The 17,697-nt window shown below is 49.7% G+C and overlaps 1 protein-coding gene across 3 annotated transcripts in view; it reads left to right on the plus strand.

The window, feature by feature from the left end:
- The window catches only part of SREBF2 (sterol regulatory element binding transcription factor 2), a 57,558-nt gene that overhangs the window by 28,919 nt on the left and 10,942 nt on the right, over positions 1-17,697 (plus strand). For all 3 annotated transcript variants that reach the window (XM_011284256.4, XM_045062446.1, XM_003989343.6), the window contains exons 6-13: positions 222-336; positions 523-704; positions 2,210-2,402; positions 2,995-3,176; positions 5,796-6,072; positions 7,784-7,953; positions 15,894-16,062; positions 17,351-17,468. In XM_011284256.4, the coding sequence (XP_011282558.3) occupies positions 222-336; positions 523-704; positions 2,210-2,402; positions 2,995-3,176; positions 5,796-6,072; positions 7,784-7,953; positions 15,894-16,062; positions 17,351-17,468 (1,406 nt within the window). The remainder of the gene's footprint in view (positions 1-221; positions 337-522; positions 705-2,209; positions 2,403-2,994; positions 3,177-5,795; positions 6,073-7,783; positions 7,954-15,893; positions 16,063-17,350; positions 17,469-17,697) is intronic.

Raw genomic sequence — 17,697 nt, forward strand, 5'->3', positions numbered from 1 at the left:
CAAGCCGGTGATTCATATATTATCATTATCCTCGTTTTAAGGACGAGGAAAATGAGGTTCACAGATGTTGGGTAACTTGTCCTGGGTTGCACAGCTAACCAGTGAGTGAGGCAGCATCTGAACCTGGAGCCACGCCTTCACCCCATGAGCTCTGGGTCTCTCCCCTCTCGCTCTGCAGCCTGCAGCGATGCCACTGTCTTTTCACCCATCTTCCTTCCCAGATGCACAAGTCTGGCGTCCTGAGGAAGGCCATTGACTACATCAAATACCTGCAGCAGGTTAATCATAAACTGCGCCAGGAGAACATGGTGCTGAAGCTGGCAAATCAGAAAAACAGTGAGTAAGCTCACTTCCGGTTGTAGAAGTCCTGTGCTGGGCACTGGGGAGGACCCACTGATGTGTACAGGGTGCCTTCAGAGGTGAAGCAAGAGCAAGGACCGTATGCCCCTCACCCAGCCCAGCCCTGGCCCAGGCGGGGCTCTCTAGAAACAGACCATTTGCCAGATGTGGTTTTCTTTGCAGAGCTCCTGAAGGGCATCGACCTAGGCAGCCTGGTGGACAATGATGTGGAGCTGAAGATCGATGACTTTAATCAGAATGTCCTTCTGATGTCCCCTCCGGCCTCTGACTCAGGGTCGCAGGCTGGCTTCTCCCCCTATTCCATCGACTCTGAGCCAGGAAGCCCTCTGTTGGATGATGCAAAGGTATGAGCTTCTGAAATCCCCTGATCCTTGGATCTTCCCCATCTCTCTTGAGTTAATTGTGGAAGAAGCTGCCAGCAAGGGTCAGGCCAAGTGCTCAGAGGACCGGGGCTGGAGAAGACTAGGAATTCAATGAAATTAGTCAGGTCCTCCTGTCTCCCCCACCCCTACAGAATCTGCTTAACTGGTTCAATGTCGTCTGGTCTTAACTGGTCCTTGCTGAAAGAGCCCATCTGAGAGGATTAAGGGCCAGATTCAGACCGGGAACACACAGCAGCTGTCACGCCAGCACGAGGAGTTGCCGGAGGCGCCTCATTACATCCTTCGCCCATAATGGGCCTGGCAAGACCACTTTTTGAGGTTGTTCAGTTGGTTTAGGGCAAGGCTGCCTCTGGGTCCTCTTCTGGAAATGATTACAATTTGCAATCTAACAAAAAACATTCCAACCCAGGGCCTTTAATTGTCAAAGAAAGCCCCTGGCAATTGTTTAATGGAATTAGCCAAAAGAGGCTCGAGCCTAATGATCTAGCCTGGGGAACCTGCGGAGACCATTGGCAATTTCTGACTTCGAAAGCACAAACTTCCCTTGTAGCCTGTTTTTGATCAAACTGTTATAGTAACACGTACTTAATTTTACTGACGGAGCTCTAGTTTTGAAATATTTCATAAATGTGATTCTGTTTGATAACAAAAGACCATATGGTAGATACGTTGAATTAGCTAGGTATCTGTCCTCAGAGGACATTTTCAGATGGCTTTCAAATATCGAAAAGGAGTGGTGTAGTATGTGCATTCTGGGATCCAGGGAGATCTGGCTCTAGGCTTCCTCCCTTAGAGGAAGGCTCCCCGGGCAGGCAGGCCTCTGCCTCCAGTTGTCCCTCTGTGAAATGGGGAGGGAAGAAAAGCAACATGATGCTTTTACAACAGGCAGACTCCCGCAAGCAGATCCATACTGAAGTTGGATACCTTTAATCAACTGTGCTGATGTTTAATTTACACACAGTAAAACACACCTGCATGCAGTTTGTTGAGTTTTAACAAGTATAGACGCTTATGTAACTATCACTGTAATCAAGATATTTCCATCACCCACAAAGCCCCTTCATATACCATGGCGGGTAGTTCACACAACCCCCTCCAGCCTCAGACAGCTACTGATCTGCTTTCTGCCACTTCCGATGAGTTTGTCCGTTGTGGAATTCTACAGAAACAAAATCATGCATAATGTTCTCTTCTGTGACAGAGCTCTGTTTTATAAGTAGGACTCCTCTACCTTTGGTCTTCAGAACATGTCCTTGTCTCGGGTGGCAAGAGGGCGAGCGTGCCAGGGTTTGAGAAGCAGTGGGAGAGCCGTGGACTTCTTAGTTGCCTCCTGGCTCTATTCCTGTCTGATTTGGTGGTCTTAAATTTAAATCTCCCAGTCTGACTCCAGTACATATATAAATGTTAGTAAAATGCTGCAAAAACCCATGTGATGTTCATTCCAATCTCTCTCCCCTGTCTTGAAGGTCAAAGATGAGCCGGACTCTCCTCCTGTAGCCCTGGGCATGGTGGACCGCTCTCGAATTCTGCTGTGTGTCCTCACCTTCCTGTGCCTCTCCTTTAACCCCCTGACTGCCCTGCTGCGGTGGAGAGGGGCCCCCAGCTCTGACCAGCACCCATACTCTGGCTCCGGCCGCAGCATACTGTCCCTTGAGTCAGGTAGGTAGAGGGCCCTTCGTGCCACCAAAGCATGGGTGGGCTGCCGTGGCAGGAGATGGGCCCTGCGTGCGCAAAATGCTCTGCTCGTTCACGGGGTCCTGAAGGGCTTTTGTCGCAGGCCTGGTAGGGACTGGCATAAGCCACATTTTGGAAGTAGCAGGGCAAGCCCAAGTTCAGTAAGAACAGAACAAATCAGGAACCCACACTGCTGTTGTCATGGGGGCAGGGATAAGGGAAATGGGGGTATACCTATTTGAAGGAAGATGTGATATTTTTGCCTGAGTCATGAAACCAGTGGTCTGACCCCACCTTGACTAACACAGACTTTTGTGGCACCCAGCTCCATAATGACAAGGGCTACAGGGTTCCTGTTTAGGCTACAGAACTGTCCCAGATTTGCTGATAGTGATCCCTACCTAAAGCATTTAGACATTGTTACTAAATGAAGCAATCTTGTCATCCACACTTCTTCTGAAAGTGAAGTAGAATGCTCTTACCTGTCAAATGCTGGGGGTCATGAGGTGCCCTGCGGTCCCCTACGGCTGCTCTGGGAGGCCTTTCCTCCTGGCTCAGCTGAGATGTTCCTCTTTAGGCTCTGGGGGCTGGTTTGACTGGATGATGCCAACGATCCTCTTATGGCTGGTGAATGGTGTGATTGTCCTGAGCGTCTTTGTGAAGCTGCTGGTCCACGGGGAGCCAGTGATCCGGCCACATTCACGCTCCTCGGTCACCTTCTGGAGGCACCGAAAGCAGGCAGACCTGGACCTTGCCAGGGTGAGTCCTGCCGTCCACCTCCCCCCTTCCTCCCCCAGGCTCAGCTGATAACTCAGTGACTTACATTGAGTAGCCAGTGTATAAAGTCCTGTCATAGGTGCTTCGGGGTGGCAAGAGCAGGACGGGACCCTGCCCCTGACAGTCACAGGGCAGCAGGTGAGAGGACACCTATGTGTCAGTGATTCCGCGGACATGGGAGGATCTGCAGTCTGTGCTGTGACAGAGGAAGAAGAAAGTGCTGCAGGGGTTGGGGCAGGAAGGACAAATTCTGGCCGAGGGAATCTGGGACCTGAGCAGAGAGTGGTCAGGGAGGGAGGACCTTCCAGGTGGAGAAGTCTTGAATAGATGGGATATTTGGGGATCAGCAGGTGGGTCAGTATGTCTGGAGTTATAGTATATGTCTGGGACAGGTGAGGGCTAAGGCTGGAAGTGTATCTAGGGCCCAAATTGGAGAGGTCTTTGACTAGTAACTGATTTGGGGATTTTTTTCCCAAGGAGAACCAGGAAGGTTTTTGAGCAGGAAAATTAGCTGAATGTTTTCTTTTGAAATCAATAAAGAGGGGCACCTGGGTGGCTCGGTCAGTTAAGCATCAAACTTCAGCTCAGGTCATGATCTCACAGTTCATTGGTTCAAACCCCACATCCGGCTCTCTGCTGACTGCCTAGAGCCTGGAGCCTGCTTCAGATTGTGTGTCTCCCACTCTCTCTCTGCCCCTCCCCCACTTGAGCTGTTTTCCTTTCTCTCTCTCAAAAGTAAACAAACATTTAAAAAAAAAAAAATAGGGACGCCTGGGTGGCTCAGTCGGTTAAATGTCCAACTTCGGCTCAGGTCATGATCTCACAGTCTGTGAGTTCGAGCCCCGCGTCGGGCTCTGTGCTGACAGCTCAGAGCCTGGAGCCTGTTTCAGATTCTGTGTCTCTCTTCTCTCTGCCCCTCCCCTATTCACGCTCTGTCTCTCTCTGTCTCAAAAATAAATAAACGTTAAAAAAAATTTTTTTTTTTTTTTTTTTAAATAGAAATTTAAAAAAAAAATTAGAAATCAACAGGGTGCCTGGGTGGCTCAGTCAGTTAAGCGTCCGACTTCAGCTCAGGTCATGGTCTCATGGTTCACGAGTTCGAGCCCCATGTTGGGCTCTGTGCTGACAGCTCAGAGCCTGGAGCCTGTTTTGGATTCTGTCTCTCCCTCTCTCTCTGCACCTCCCCCACTCCCACTCTGTCTTTCTCTCTCAAAATAAGTAAACATTAAAAGAAAAAAAATTTTTTTAAGTAAAAAAAAAAATAGAAATCAACAAAGGAAAATTTATGGGGAGGATTCTGGGGCAACACACAGCATCAAAGGAAGAGTTAAACGTCGCATGTCAGAGGCACCAGAAGCAGAACAGTCCTTGGCTGCAGTGCACTACAGGCCACCCTCCCCTCCCGCGGGCTGCAGTGCCCACAAGAGAGAATCTGATTGAGCAGCCTGGAGCTGTCAGCCATGCCGAGGGCTGTGGGTACTGGAATGTAGATGTGGTTGTTGGGGGCCTATCCCTTGAAGCGGGACTATTCCCAGAAAAAAAGCATTTCAAGATGTGTGTCTTAAAGGCAGGTTCGGGTCTGTGTTTAATGAATGTCATTCTGGCAGCTGTGTGAAGTGTGGGGTTGGGAGGAGGGGGCACCGAATACACAGAGGCAGGGTCGCGGCTCCTGGAATAGACCTGTCGAGAGGTGGCAAGAACCTGGAATGGAAAGGAAAGACTGACTTGGGAAATATTTGAGCCGTAAAGTGGAATGGAAATGATGTGGCATTGACTCCAGGGTCGGGAGCGCTGGAGCTGTGGGAGCCCCTGTCTGAGCGGTGTTACTTGAAGTGCCGTGAGAGGGCCCTGGGGCTGAGAAGGGACCAGGAGGCAGGTGTGTTCTAACACACCAGAGTGTGTTAGAAGCTGTGCATCAGCTGGGAGAGGGTGCTCCCTTTGTCCCGATCCACTTCCCATAATGGTGCAGGGAGGAAATACGGGTGTCGTACTCACCGCAGGACACGGGAAAGGAGAGGATGGCTTCGTTCTGTTTCCCATTGATGAGAGAAACAGAGGCAGAAAGAGGTCTTCCAATACAGAGCCATAGATGCTCCATTAGAACCTCTCAGGCTGGCAAAGAGTAGGTCATCCAGATCCTTGGTTACGGTAGTTTTGCCATGTGTTTGTCTAAAGCCGTGGTTCTCAGAGAGAAGCGGTTTCTATAGGTGGGGGAGGGTGGGGCTGGAGGACCAAGAATTTGCATTTCTAACAAGATCCCAGGGGCTGACGCTACTTGTCTCCAGGAACCACACTTTGAGAACGTAAAAGCCTAGAAGATCATCTAAATCCATTGTATCATCTTATGTATAAAACTACTACGGGAATTTGTGAATAGTATTTGATCATAGATAGACCACAGTACAATCCCAATTTAGTAAAAAAAAGCCAGGAGAAAACATATGAAAATGTCAGCAATCCTTCTTTCTGGGGGATAAGGTTCCTAGTGTTTTTTTTACTCTGATAATCTAGGGAGTGAAGGGAGGGTAAAAGTTTTTGGTAAAGCAAAATAAAGAGGCCACAGCAAGGCCAGCGAACATTATACCTCTTGCTGCTTTCTAGGGGGATTTTGCGGCTGCCGCGGCCAATCTACAGACCTGCCTATCAGTGTTGGGCCGGGCGCTGCCCACCTCCCGCCTGGACCTGGCCTGCAGCCTCTCCTGGAATGTGATTCGCTACAGCCTGCAGAAGTTGCGCCTGGTGCGTTGGCTGCTCAAGAAGGTCTTCCAGCGCCGGCGGGCCACCCCAGCCACTGCAGCAGGCTTCGAGGACGAAGCTAAGGCCAGCGCCCGGGACGCAGCCCTGGCCTATCACAGGCTGCACCAGCTGCACATCACAGGTGAGGCGGGGGGTGCGGCTACCACTGCCGGCTGGCCTTAAGGTGCCCCGTGCCATCTCCACCCTGGCTTGGTTTGCCAGTTTTTGGTCCCAGTTGAAGCCCTTTTTACACTACTCTTCTCGAATGGTTAGACAGGCCTTCCACCTACACTCATGGCTGTAAAGATAGCTCGTTACTGCAGCTCGTCAGTTTAAGATGCACATTTTTTCACATTAACATCTCTACCCTTGGGTTGTGTCCCTTATTTACACAGTGATATGGAATCACAGAGATATGGAATGGGTGAATTGGCACTGTTTTTTCCTTAGTGGTACCTAAAATTAATAGTAAACTTAAAATTGATGTCATCTTAGATCCAATGGAATATCATTTATTTCTTTCAACAAACTCCTGCTCTAAGGATAGGCAGGCTGGTCAGCAAGTGAATGACAGTTTAGTGTGGTAGTGGTAGCAGAGGATGGGGCTTCAGTCGGGAGGCGGGAGGGAGGGGGTACTTGTTGAGGAGGGTTTCAGGAAGCTTTCTAAAAAGTCTTGGCTTTGCATGACAGGATGCGTAGAGGACGCCAGCTATGTGGAAGGGGATGTGCCTTCCAGGCAGAAGGACATTCCCAGGGAGGAGCCCCACCTGGGGGCTGGAACTATACCAGCTGGGATAGTTCCCATCACTCATTCCCTCCACATTTGCTGACTGCTCTGTGCACCTGGCTTTATACAAGGCACCGAGAGGACAGGTGACTAAAGTATGGTCCCCATATTGCTTCCATCCTCCCTCCCCTGAAAAGAGAAAGCCAGATTGTGCCTCTTGAGGGAGACCAACACCCGATGCCTGTGCAGAACAAAGTGTAAGGGCTGATAAAAAGACGGGGCAGGCAGGGTGGCCCCGTGGGAAGAACGTGGGGCTGATGAGGTCAGGAGGCCTGGCTTGGCCACCGTCTGGACCTTTGACATGGGGCCACCCCTGAAGCTGAGCCTCCCTTAGCAAAATGAGGGGACTGCTCGCCGTAGCCACCTCCCAGCCCTGTAGTGCGGACCAAAGCAAGAAACAGCATGAAAGCCTCGCAGCCTTGATGAGCCCCCGTGCCTATGCAAGGACACTTTGGCCCGTGACTTCAAGGTCACACCATGTGAGCTGTGCGACCCTCATATGGGAGGTGTAGTAAGCTTTTCCTAGCCTTCCACCTACTAACCCATGATGTGTCTGGCTGTCCTGGCTGTTTTATGTTACTTCTCCCTCAAAAAGATGCGTGCTTATATACTGTAGATTCTTTTAAAATGAAAATAAATTAACGGCAATTTTTTTTCTTGTTTTGTTTTCTAATTTTTATCACCTCCTCCGATATTTGGAGGCATAGGGTGTGTTAGTAGAACATGGTTGTGCTGTTGGCACTGTTTGGAAAATGTTGCAGTGCACATCTCCGAGTCCCATACAACAGCCTGCAGTCGTAGTGGCTCCCATTTATACGTCCCATGTGCCATGTGCCGGGTACTTAACATGCATTTTCTCTTGTCCCCAACAGCCTATGGGGTAGAAAGGAACCTATGAGGTAGAAAGGAGCTACTGAGTCGCAGAGCCTAGCATCCCATCCAGGACCATCTGATGACAGAGTCCAAGTACTGTCTTCAGTCCTTCTGCTCTCACTCTGACTGCACTAGAGAAAACCTTGGTTTGGAGGAATGTGTTAACATCAGTGTCTGTGTCTGCCTGCCACAGGGAAGCTTCCTGCAGGATCTGCCTGTTCAGATGTGCACATGGCTTTGTGCGCCGTGAACCTGGCTGAGTGTGCAGAAGAAAAAGTCCCGCCGAGCATGTTGGTTGAGATCCATCTGACTGCTGCCATGGGGCTCAAGACCCGCTGTGGGGGCAAGCTGGGCTTCCTGGCGGTGAGTACCCTGCAGGTCCCCTCTGCAGACTTGCACCAAGCGCCCTTCCCCAGCCAGGAGCTAAGATGCAAAAACGGGTGTGGGTCTGCCTTTGGGTGCTGATTATCTAGAGGAGTAGGTATTCATCCACTAGGCTATTTCACAAATATTTATGGCACTGAACCAAACAGACCCCCCTGCCAAAAAAAAAAAAGAAAAAAAAAACCACCCCAAACCCTTATGGCTCTTATAAGCAGAAGTGGGACATTTTGGCACCTGAAGTAAGATGGACTCAGTGATACAGAGTGACCTGGATTCAAGGGGTTAAATATATGACATCTGCTCTTCAAGTGGTCATAAAAAAAGGTTTTTTTTAAGTTTATTTTTGAGAGAGAAGGCGCAAGAGGGGGGTGGCGTAGAGGGAGAGAATCCCAAGCAGTCTGTGCACTGTCAGTGCACAGCCTAACATGGGGCTCAAACCCACAAACCATGAGATCATGACCTGAGCCAAAGTCAAGAGTCAGATGCTTAACTGACTGAGCCACCCAGGCGCCCCGTTGTGGTCATAAAGATTTTTGAAACTTTCTGGTTGTGTCTCCTGGTGTTTTTATTCACAAAGAAAGGTAGTGATTACATACCTTAATCACAACACTGTGAGTCCAGAAACGGGAAACCGTGCACGTCTTCAAGGAACTCAGGTCAGACCCAGGGCAGGAACTGCTGTTATCAGGCGCCTCCATTGTGCCCGGCATGGGGCCAGCCTTGGGAATTCACAGTTGGCTAATTCACAGTCCTTGTTATCAACTAGTTCACAGCATCTGCTGACCTCAGGCTTTCTTACTCCAGCAGAAACAGGCATGTTTTATTCGGTGCTCTCTTTGAGTAGGCTGCTGAATACATCAGCCGTGTTCAGAACAGAACGATCACATCTCCGTTCGTTGGCATATCTCAGTAATGACACTGATGAGCTGATGAATAGGAATGTGCCCTGTGGTGACACTGATGTTTCCTGAAGTGTGTCACCACAGTCTAGGTGACAGAGAGCATGGGAAAGCCCAGTGTACTTTCTGTGTCTCAATCTTGTCTCAGTGACCCTAGATAACATGTTCATTCAGCAAACGTTACTGAGTCCCTGCTCTAGGCCAGGCATCCTCTGCAGTGGAAATGCAGCAGTGAGCAAGACATTTGCCCTGTCCTCAGGGAGCACACAGTCTGGCAGGGAATTCAGACAAGGAACAGGCCTTAAGGACAGTAGGTGAGTGCAAGGCTTATTTGGCTGCCCAGAGAACACACTGGGCTCTTAACCCAGTCTTCAGAGAAGTCAAGGTGGCATTTCCGGGCAAGGCCAATCTAGGCTAAGAGCAGGAGGCATCAGCCAGGCTGTTTCCCTATTCCATTTGTTTGTCCTAATGTCTGATAACATAGGCATGTTATCACACTTGTAACTTCGTGCCCCCCCAAAGGTGTTTTGAAGACTGTAATTTTATCAAAATACAATGTACATACAGAAAAATATGCACATTTTAATTTACAGCTTGTAACAACTGCCCAGAGCCAAGAAGTAGGACTTTTGGGGCGCCCAACTGGCTCAGTCGGTGGAACATATGACTCTTGATCTCAGGGTTGTGAGTTCAAGCCCCATGCTGAGTGTAGAGAGTACTTAAAAATAAAATCTTTGAAAAAATAGAAGAAGAGGGTGCCTGGGTGGCTCAGTCAGTTAAGTGCTGACTCTTGTTTTCAGCTCAGGTCATGATCTCACAGCTTCTGAGATTGAGCCCTGCATCAGACTCTGCACTGACAGCATGGAGCCTGCTTGGGATTCTCTCTCTCCCTCCCTCTGTGCCCCTCCCCCGCTCATGCTTGTGTGATCTCTCTCTCTCTGTCTCTCAAAAAAAAAAAAGAAAAGAAAAAAGAAGTAGGACTTCCCATCATGCCCAGAAGTTTTTGCAGGCTTTCACTCACACTGCCCCCCTACAAAGATAACCATTATTCTGAATTCAGTCACCATAGTTTAATCTGCCTCTTCATTTGTTATTTCTATAAACTTTTATTAAAGTTTACTTATTTGTTTTTGAGAGAGAGTGCATGAGCAGGGGAGGGGCAGGGAGAGGGGGGAGAGAGAGAGAGAGAGAGAGAGAGAGAGAGAGAGAGAGAGGGAAGGAATCCCAAGCAGGCCCCGCACTGTCAGGACAGAGCCCAGCTTGAGGCTTGATCTCACGCACTGTGAGATCACGGCCTGAGCCAAAATCAAGAGTCGAATGCTTAACCAACTGAGCCACCCAGGCGCCCCTTTATAAACTTTTTGTTAAAGTATAACATGCATGTGGAAAAGTACGTAAATCATAAGTGCACAGTTCAGTGACTGCACAGAGTGAATGCACTCATAAAACCAGCAGACAGATCAAGAACAGAACATGACCAGGACCCCAGAAGTGTCCCTTGAGCCCCCATGCAGTTAGCAAACTACCCCTACCCCTAAGCTCTCCAGCCAGAGCGATCACCATCCTGATCACTTCGCATGTTTTGCCTCGGAACTTTGCGTGAGGGGAGTCCTACAGTATGTGCTTTTGCTCAGTGTCATGTGTGAGATTCATATGTGTTGTTGCATATAGTTATGGATGGTCTATTCTCATTGCTTTATAGTATTCCATTCTATGACTAGACTTATAGATGGACTGCTGAGTTGTTTCCTGTCCTTGGTTATTGGGAATAGTGCCGTGGTGAACATTCATCTTTTGGTGAGCATGAGATTGCATTTCTAGGGCTGGTGTTGCTAGGTCAGCGGTTACGTGGATGTTCAGCTTTGGTAGACGCTGCCCAGCGGTTTTCCAAAGCAGACGTACCAGTTGCCACTCCGCCAGCAGTGTATGAAAGAAAGTTACAGCTCCACATCCCCACCGAACAGAGGATAGTGTCATCTCTGGCCCTTCTGGTGGTGCCTGATAGTTTTCAATTGTAACTCCCAGGGGATTAGTGATGTCGAGCACCTTTTCATTGGCCGTTTGGATCTTCTCTTTTGTGAAAACCACAGAAGAGTCCTACCTATTTATTTGGGGTGCTGGTCTTTTTATTGATTCAAGGAGTTCTTTGTTCTGGCTCCAAACCTTTGTTGGATGTGTGCTTTGTATAGATCTCTCTCCCTCTGGGGCTTGCCTAGTCTCTCTCTAAATGGCGTCAACTGATGAGCACAAGTTCTGAATATTTGTCAAATCAGATGATTAGTCTTTTCTGTTACATACACGTTGTGTCCTGTTCAGTGAATCTCTGCCCTATCTCACTTGCGAAGACACCTTCCTCTGTTGTCTGCGAGACACCGGACTTTTTTGTTCCACATCCAAGTCCATATCTACCAGGAGTTGATTTTTTGTATGAGATGGAGGTGGGCATGCAAGAGCTACTTTTTTTTTTTTCCACTTGACTGTCTCCTTGCCCCAGACTCTTATTAAAGTGACTGTCCGTTCTGCTCTGCACCAAGTGGTACTTTTTTCATAAATCAAGTGTCTGTATATAACGAGTCTGCCTCTGGATGCTCTGATCTGTGCATTGCACAATACCACACACCCCTAATGGTCGAGTCTTCTAATATGTCCTGATATCTGGATGTATCAGCCCTCTAGCTTTAGTGACTAGTGTTACCTCCCCCTATAAATTTTAGGATCATCCTGTCATCCCAGAAGTCCCTCTGGGGTTTTGATTGTCCTTATTGCCAAGACGCAGCTACCCTTCAGAGGGACTCAGCCCATTTGAGGAAGGTGTATGTGTGGCAGCTGAGGATCAGGAAAGTGTTTCCCTTAAAACCCCCCCTGCCCATGAGGCCCCATCCTCAAAAAGATTTGGTATGCCTGACAAGCAGTGAACAATGTGATGTGTACTTCCTCAGAATTTTCTGCTTGCATGTACTAATATATATGCATTATAATCTACTTAGTGTGATCATACCAGAAACCCTGGTTTACCACTTACTTTTTTCAACCAAATGGTAAGTCTTGGGCCCCTTTCTTTGTTGCCTCCTTATTCCGCCGGGGAACTTGGTACCTCGGCACGTTTGCTGTCGGGCCCTGGGGTTGTTTCCAGGATTTGCGGTTCTGGTGCTGCAGAGAGAGTCATCACACACTCTCCTCACCCACTTATAGAAGTGTCTCTTGAGGTTAAATCTCTAGAGATGGTGACACTCACTCAAAGGCCAAAAATATCTGGAACACTTGATGTATTGCCAAATTTGCATTTTCAGTAAGGTGGGCAGAGGAGAGGAACTGATTCCTAGGAAGGTAACTGCCCCTTTCATCTGTTTGCTTCTCTTGGGAGGGGACAGATTAGGAGACCCAGATAGTACTCTCCTAAAGAGGAAGAAGAAGCTTTGAATTCAGCCAAATATATTTAGCTAGCAAATGAGTCAGACTTTGAAGGCAGGTGGAGGGCTGGCCTCCGTGAAAATGATTTAGACCAGAGGTCTGCAGTCTTTCTCAGTTCATGGCACCCTTTGTGTCTCAGTAATTTTTTCATGGTTCCCTGGGCTAAAGGAAATACCTAACGATTCTGTTTAATTTTTTTAATGTTTATTTATTTTGAGAGAGTGTGCACAAGTTGGGGAGGGGCAGAGAGAGAGGGAGAGAGAATCCCAAACAGGTTCTACACTCAGTGCAGAGCCCGACATGGGGCTCAAACCCATGAACCATGAGATCATGACCTGAGCGGAAATCAAGAGTCTGACACTTAGCCACCTAGGCGCCCCAGAAATACCTAACAGTTCCATTTAATTCATTAGGTACAGGCATCTTGATATCTTGATACATATTTATCTCTTAACAATTTAGTAGCCATTAAAAAATATACACAAAATTGAAAGAAGAAATAATATTTTTTTAATGTTTTATTTATTTCTGAGACAGAGAGAGATAGAGCACGAGTGGGGGAGGGCAGAGAGGGGGGGACACAGAATCCAAAGCAGGCTCCAGGCTCCGAGCTGTCAGCACAGAGCCCAACGCGGGGCTCAAACTCACAGACTGAGAGATCATGACCTGAGGCGAAGCCGGACACTCAACCGACTGAGCCACCCAGGCGCCCCAAGGAAATAATATTTTTTTTCTTGATAACCATGGTTACTTACTACTGGGGTACACGTGTCTGTTGGGTACCACATACCTTCTCAAACTTTGAAATCAGAGTAACACCACCAATTTCGTCTCCTGTTCCACAGTGATTTTCATGCAGCACTTGCTTTTTATTACAACAGCCTCTAAAAACCCAGCTTCTTAAAGGTGTGGTATCATCCAAAGGAAGGTCGTGCAGTCTCCCATTGAGACTTCCAACTACCCCCATTTACTAGTTTACCTGGTGTCTGACTTGTGTTGAGCATGGCTGTATTTATTTATTTACCTCAGAAAATATCCCCTGTAAAATATCCGGTGGCGCCCCTCCCAAGTTCAGGATGTTGCTTTCAGAGTGCCTTGGCACACAGTTTGAGAACCATAGGGGAAGCCCGGTGTGGGAGGACTGTGGAATCGGGACTGGCTGGGTGGTACAGGGTGGCTCTTGGGATCTAAGCAGTTCTGAGTCTCCAGCCACAGCTGCTCAGTTTGGCAGTTAGCAGATGACTTAGAGGGGAGGGGAATCACACCCGCAGCTTGGGTAGATTCTGGTGTCTGTAAAATTTAGGGAAATTCTCATAAGGTGATAATGCCAAGAAAATTGAAGAGCAACGGAAGTTACTTTTTTAGTTTTCCTTCTGGAAATTATGCTGTGGAGACTGTATCCCAGGATTTATATTTCTTATTAATTCAAATCACCAAATTCCAGCTTACACACACACTCACAGTGAAATTTCTTACAACTAAGGTTTTTCTCAAGAATTAAGCTTAGGGACACCTGGGTGGCTCAGTCGGTTAAGCATCCGACTTCGGCTCAGGTCATGATCTCAGTTTGTGAGTTTGGGCCCCACTTCGGGCTCCGTGCTGACAGCTCAGAGCCTGGAGCCTGCTTCTAGTTCTGTGTTTCCCTCTTTCTCTGCCCCTCCCCCCACTCATGCACCCGTTCTCACACATGTGCACTCTCTTGCTCTCAAAAGTAAATAAACATTTTAAAAATTTTTTCAAAAAAGAATCAAACCTAAAAATGTATTTTAACTTAATGATTTTCTAAATGGCTTCTCTGGGTTCCTCTTGCAAAACAACCTGGCCAAGCTTTGTTTCTGCTTCTTTTGCTGACGTTTGGGCCCTTCTCAGGGAACAGTTGTTTTCCGTTTCCCCTGGAGCAGCTCTCGGGCTCCCTTGCTTACCAGGCAACTGTTAGAAGGTTCTTTGACTTAAGAGGCGCTGGGACTGCCGCCACCCCACCCCCAGACTCTGTCCCATTCAGGCTCCTCCACTGCAGTTACAAGCTCAGATTCAGCAAGTGCTTTGTTGAGAGTCAGGAGAAGGTCATAGGGGTGCCTCTTCGTGTGTTCTCCAGTATCCTGTCTCAAATATGGCGGCCAGCAAAGAGGAGGAAAGGCCAGTAGTGCTGCTGGCTCCGTGACTGGAGACTTCAGTGAATTAAGTGCTGTGATAGTCTTCAAGTATATCTGTAGAGCAGCTTGACCAGGTCATTCTCTCTCAGATTCAGACAGCAATCGCCAGATCCACCCACCCCCCCAAGAGAGTCTGTCATCTCAGTCTATGTTCCTGAGTGGCACTTTGGTGATGCTATTTCTGACCCTGGCATTCAAGTCTTCTGAAGCTGTTATATTAGCTGATGGCTACTTAGAGCCCAGTAAAGGTCAGAACCATCAGACTGAACTGGACAAGGAGGCGCTGCCCTCATTGTGGAGGCAAGGGCAGACGTATGAAGGTTTACATCTGCGAGCCTGTCCCAGCAGCCCCTCGTCCAGGTTCCCTGAGCTCTGGGTCTTATGCTTCTCCCTCCCCCCATCCTTCTCTGCTCAGCTCCTCATTCAGATTAGCCTGCACTGAGTGGTTTTGTGGGTTGGAAATCATGGGTTTTGGAATAAAAATATCCTCACTCGATAAGTGATAGAACTTCTGAAAACATGGGTAGACAGCCTAATGCCTGCAACTCTGATTCCTGGGGACCTAGAGTGATGCTCCCCTGCGGCAGAGGAGGGGCTGGGGAGACGGGCACTGGCTTCGAATTGCCCAGCAAAGCGGCTTTCAAAGTCTTTCTTCATCCTTCCTCACCAGCTGGTGTTCACATCAAGGGCTCATCTAGGGCTGGGGTGCAGGTCTCTTTAGGGAGCTAGATAAAGCCCTTGACAGGCCAACTCTGGGGGGAGAGGCATCATCCACAGGCATGCATGCCTGCATGGGTCCTGGGACAAGCCTCAGGGCTACTCCTTCACTCTCGTGCTTTCCAGTGTGATGATGGTGTAACTAACAGTTGCTAGTCACTTGCTGTGTGCCTTTACTGTATATACTCTTCATACTCAAAGGTAAAAGAGATGAAAAATTAGAGCAGAACGTGGTTTTGTCTAAAAATATCACAAAAGTAATTAAAATGACCAATAAGACAAGTCCCAGGATCCCAGGGGCCACCTGGCTTGGACACAGGTGCTCACAGGGCTGAGGGTGGGCGTGCAGCCGGGAGGCCTCCGCGACCCCTCCTCGATGAAGCACCCCCTCCCTGCCTCTGCAGGTTGAATGCCAGCAGGGCCAGAGGGAGCTTCCAGGAGGATTAGGCAGACCCAGCAGGGCAGGGTGCGGCGGGGGCCCCACAGGAGCCCCGAAGCCCTGTCCAACCCTCCTGCTGGAGGTTGGACCTGGTCACCAAGTCCAGACGGCTCCACCAGAGCCACTTGCCCTAGTTACAGTAGTGGCATTTACTTCCAGGTCTGTGAGCGTCCCAGCCCTCCTGTTGACCTCCTTTCCCCAGCCTGCCTCCACCGCGGTGGCGCTTTTTGATGGCCCCATGGTGGCCACAGCCAGCGTTCCGCCATCCCAGTGTTACCCCTGGCCCGTGTCCTTCCACAGAGCTACTTCCTCAGCAGAGCCCAGAGCCTGTGTGGCCCCGAGCGCAGCGCTGTCCCTGACTCACTGCGCTGGCTCTGCCACCCCCTGGGCCAGAAGTTTTTCATGGAGCGGAGCTGGTCGGTGAAGTCGGCTGCCAAGGAGAGTCTGTACTGTGCCCAGAGGAACCCAGGTGAGAACACCTTTGCAGCCACCGGGTATTGGGAGAGCCACGAGACGCACCAGTATTTCAGGGGGACTGTGCTCCATACGCATGGGGGACACAGGTGGTCTCAGTCTTGTTTTCCCCAAAGCTCAGGGAGGTCCCAAGCCTGGTGAGCAGCGCCTCTCTCTGACATTCAGATCCCGTGGTCCTCACATCAGTCACGCCGTTCTTGCCCTTGTTCTGGGTGCTTTGGAGACAAAAGATGTGTGGGCTGCTGCTCACTGGCCCCGGCCTCCTGGTCCCACTGGAAAGCAGACATGGAGCAGTTAGAGAACAATAGGCGACAGGCGGTCAGCAAGTGCTTAGAGTGGTGGCAGGGACAGGGCTCCAGGCATCAGAGGAGAGGCTGGCTTGCTGTCCCTGGTGTTTGACAGTGATTGGAGGCGACTCGCCCAGTGCTCAGACTCGAGCGGTAGGCTTTCTGCTTTCTGTGTGCTTTCCCCTTTCTCAAAAGTGGGGGCCTCGGGAGAGTGCGGCGTGTTCTGCAGGTACGGCGTGTGTGGGAGCTTCTGCTATCCTTTTTTAAAAAACAACTGTGTTGTGTGATATAAGAGGTTTCGGTGCACGACACCAAAAAGGGAGGATAAGAGTAAAAGCAATCTTAAGTCTCAACCCCATCCTCACGGTCTGTTTGGTCTATAGCACAGACTTCCACTGGCTTTCTCGCCTCGTGCAGACTCTGTTTCTAGGCCTGACTGCCCAGAACGTGCTCAGAAGTGTCCTGCCTCCCTGTCCTGGTCGGATGGAGGCCCCCGTGTCTGTACGTGTGAGGGGAGGGAGGGGCTGGTGCCACCCCACTTTGGGCCTGCCAGTGGTGACTTGGCTGTGACAGCCGTGGCGAGCTTTGCAAGGCCACTTGTTTCATCAGCGCAGCCAGACCGTCGCTGGCCGCAGAGGTCTGGAAGACAGGAGCAGGGCTTCTGTGTCATGTCAGGGCAGCGGCCACCACTTTGTTCTCAGCTGGCCGTCCTCCTGCCCATTTTCTGCTTTCTGGTAAGGCTTGCAGCCCCAACCTTGAAGGAAAGTACTGAAGACTGTGCCAGGAGACCCAGCACCCCTCGCACATGCCTCCCCCCACCTTCCAACTATCTAACAAGGTGGTTGTGGGCTTTGGTTGAGAAGGGGGTTCGATCCCCATTCAGAGCGGGTAGCTGTTTCTCGGGGTCCTCTCAGTACCCTCTGTTTTCTCTGCAAAGACAAAGATGGGCTCATGATGAGACCATCTAACCTTTCAGGCCTCTCCCCTCTTCTTCAGCTGACCCCATTGCCCAGGTCCACCAGGCCTTCTGCAAGAACCTGCTGGAACGAGCTGTTGAGTCGTTGGTGAAGCCTCAGGCCAAGAAGAAGGCGGGAGAACAGGAAGAAGAGAGCTGGTAATGTCCCCAGAATGGGCCCCTGCCTCAGGCAACTGCCCAGGAAGCTTGGGGGCAACTGGAGGCCCACGTTCCTGGAAGCAAACAATCCCTAGTGTAGGGTCTGTAGGGAAATCCAATGATTCCAGGGTATTTCTCAAACCTGGCAGCCTCACAAGAGTCCCTTGACCTGACCTCTGTGCCCTTTCCTCCCATACCGGGTGTGCCACTTCCCCCCTCTTTCTCCTTT

This window comes from Felis catus, chromosome B4 (genome assembly GCF_018350175.1).
Source record: "Felis catus isolate Fca126 chromosome B4, F.catus_Fca126_mat1.0, whole genome shotgun sequence".
Classification (NCBI taxonomy): domain Eukaryota; kingdom Metazoa; phylum Chordata; class Mammalia; order Carnivora; family Felidae; genus Felis; species Felis catus.